General features: G+C 25.8%; 2 protein-coding genes across 2 annotated transcripts in view; one reads left to right on the forward strand and one right to left on the reverse strand.

Moving 5' to 3' along the window:
* The window catches only part of LOC108695028 (TBC1 domain family member 20), a 2,364-nt gene extending 1,244 nt beyond the window's left edge, over positions 1 to 1,120 (forward strand). Inside the window, exons 3-5 of the mRNA XM_018204749.1 lie at positions 1 to 142; positions 374 to 593; positions 673 to 1,120. The exon at positions 1 to 142 is cut by the window's left edge and continues 19 nt beyond it. Coding sequence (XP_018060238.1) covers positions 1 to 142; positions 374 to 593; positions 673 to 978 — 668 coding nt within the window. The 3' untranslated portion in view covers positions 979 to 1,120. The remainder of the gene's footprint in view (positions 143 to 373; positions 594 to 672) is intronic.
* Positions 1,121 to 2,695: 1,575 nt separating this feature from the next.
* LOC108684146 (group XV phospholipase A2-like) overlaps positions 2,696 to 3,082 on the reverse strand; it is a 2,436-nt gene continuing 2,049 nt past the window's right edge. Inside the window, exon 6 of the mRNA XM_018188268.1 lies at positions 2,696 to 3,015. Coding sequence (XP_018043757.1) covers positions 2,742 to 3,015 — 274 coding nt within the window. The 3' untranslated portion in view covers positions 2,696 to 2,741. The remainder of the gene's footprint in view (positions 3,016 to 3,082) is intronic.

A 3,082-nucleotide genomic window follows, 5' to 3' on the forward strand; every position in this document is an offset into this window, starting at 1 on the left:
GCTTGTATGTGCTTGAAAGTATCTCGCTAGAATTCCTGGAAAGATTCATGGAAAAAACTATGGAAAAAGTGAATCAAGAGTTATTCTTTATATTTGCATTGCTGGAAAGAGTACATCCTACGCTTTTGGAACATTTAGAAAAGTTAGTCCTTTCTTATCCATTAAGAACATATTTTAAACTTTTTATTTTTATGTTTATTCTAATTAAATTAATAAATATAAATTCTTCTATTCTATATTAATTTAATAATATTCTATACATATAAATTATTTATAACTTATATTTTTTTATTTTAATTAATTTTTATTTCATAAACTTACTGGTATTAATATTTATTCTCATTACTAATTGCAATGTTCCTTTTTACTCTAGTGTAGAATTGTTTCCACACTTTGCATTGGCTGAATACACAACATGGTATGCACATAAGTTTGCAGAAAACCGAAAATTGTTACATAGATTATTTGATTTTTTCCTGGGTAGTCCCCCACTTATGCCTCTTTATTTAAGTACAGTAATTGTGGCACACAGAGCTACAGAAATTTTTAATACTACGCCCGATATGGGACACACACATAAAGTATTATGTACGGTAAGTATAATAAAAGAAAATAATTGGCTCTGAAGAATCGAAGAAAAACAATAGAATTATTTCAAATTTATATTTTCAGTTACCTGACGACTTGCCATTTGAAATCCTTTTAGTAGAAGCAAAGAATCTATATCGACAATATCCTCCTGAATCTATCAGTAATGATGTCAGAGATTATGATCATAAGAGAAAAATTAAAGAGCAAGAATGGAAGGCAAGGGCAGAAGCAAGTCGACAAGAGAGAGAAAGGCAACGAAAATTAACAATTGTTCAGGCAACGCCAAGGATATCTTATCGTATTAGAAGTTATAAAACCATTACTGTTGTAACTATTTTAGCTTTGGGAATATATGCTTTCATAAGATCCTCGACAGGGCTTAACTGACATTAAGAGATATTATTTGTTGTAAAAAAACTAGAATTTTTACATATTTTCTAAAACAGAAACCTTCCACTTTTTCAATACATGCTGCAATTTGAAACAAGATTTAAAAATTGTATAAAAGCAAACGCCAAAGAAATGAAGCAAGGAGTATATGTTGTTACGAATAATCGAAAAGTTTAGTTGTCAGTATTTGAGCAAAAATCTGTTCTAGGACACATGAGTCAGAATCTTGTGCATTCCTATGCTGCCTTTATGCTGTGTTCTGGAAGTGAACATGAACATTTTACTATATGTTAAAAAATTATAAATATATGAAAATTTCTAGAAAAAAGTAACATTTTCAAATATTCAAAATTGCTAAAGGATCTAAATGGGATATCAAATAGATAAAATGTATATAAACATGTTTCGTAATATTTATTATAATTACGTTGTTATGATCTGTGATTAGGAACAATTTTATCTATAATTATATTCGCAAAGAAAAATTATGGTAGTTAACCATTATGTGATCAATAATAAAAACATTTTATTTTTTAACAACATTCGTTTATTATCATCTTCTTTATAATATACTGTTTTATCTTAGAAATATATATATGTAGTTATGTATTGTCTAGTTTATCAGATTTGATGGCTTTAGATATCAAAAGAATATGATATCGATTGCTTACATTTTATGTAGAATATTTTATTATTTTTCATCATTTTATATGAATGTAATTTTGTAGAAATTTAATGTGCTAATAAATATATTTTTATCAGCACATTAAATTTCTACAAAAGTTTATTATAAATCCATATATATTTACTAAAATATGGACTTATTTATATAATACAAGTTATTGTATATACATATTGTATTACAATAAGAAAATTTTAAAGTTATAAACATTTTAGAATCAAATTAATTAGTTTATTAATATCGCCGGTTCGCGTAAAGGAACACGGTAATGTCACTACTTTGCTTGATGCCGAGACATTATCATGTCTCCAGATTTCTGAAGAGAATGTTTTTTACATTAAATTTCTTTAGTATTTTATGAGTATTCATCACAATTATGAATCAGTGTAAATATAACATCGATATATATTTATAATATAATCAATTTATGACTAGTAACTTAAGAAACTTGGATTTCATTGTTATTCTAATTGTGCTGCATCAGCGACTAAAAAAATATGTTAGTATATCATATAGAAACACTTTATATATAGCATATTATTACTATATATCGCTAGTCATGTTAATCTGATCACTCTTTGTTTCATGTGAGATCATGCAATAAAAATTGATAATATATACTGAATATATAAATATGTACACATAAGGAGGAGATAAAAGTATTATATTTATAGGCTGAGAGCATTATATGCCAGTAAATGAGTGGAAGTATTGACATTTAGAAAATGTTTTTTGTAACTACAATTTATAATACTCCCAATTGATATTTGCTGCTATGTTATGTAATGATATATTTTAATGAACAATGTAGTTAATAAAAATATATTTTCAATTACGTTGTCATATTTTTAAATTAAAATTATCAAGAAATTAATTTACTTCATGAAATTAGTGAAATCTTTTAATCTTAAAATCATTTTATATTGAAGTTTTAATATTCGCATTAAGATTAGCACGGACGAAATACTATTATCTCGTCGGTAGTAAGAGCAAAAAATGTTACAAGAATATAGTGATGTCATTAAATTCTGCTTGTCATTCTTTTGCATTTCATTAAAAATTACTAATAAAAATTATATTATACTTTTAAAACTGCCTTAATATATGTCAAAACATCACGATTTCTTAAGATCTCAGTATGATCTACTCCAGGAAAACTTTGATTATAAATTTTTTGTACTTGTGATTTCTGCCAAAGTGTGCATGCTTCCAAACTCCTTATATTTACCGTTCCATCGCCATCTCCAACTATTAATTTAGGGTAACCATTTATACTCGTACCTGGTTTATAATACAACCTGAAAAAAATAAACACGAATTTTAAACGGCTTCTCTTATGAATATAAATAAAACAAAATATTGTACACATACATATACATATATATATATATATATATATATATATATATATACAAACTT

The sequence above is a fragment of the Atta colombica genome, unplaced genomic scaffold (genome assembly GCF_001594045.1).
Source record: "Atta colombica isolate Treedump-2 unplaced genomic scaffold, Acol1.0 scaffold126, whole genome shotgun sequence".
Taxonomy (NCBI): domain Eukaryota; kingdom Metazoa; phylum Arthropoda; class Insecta; order Hymenoptera; family Formicidae; genus Atta; species Atta colombica.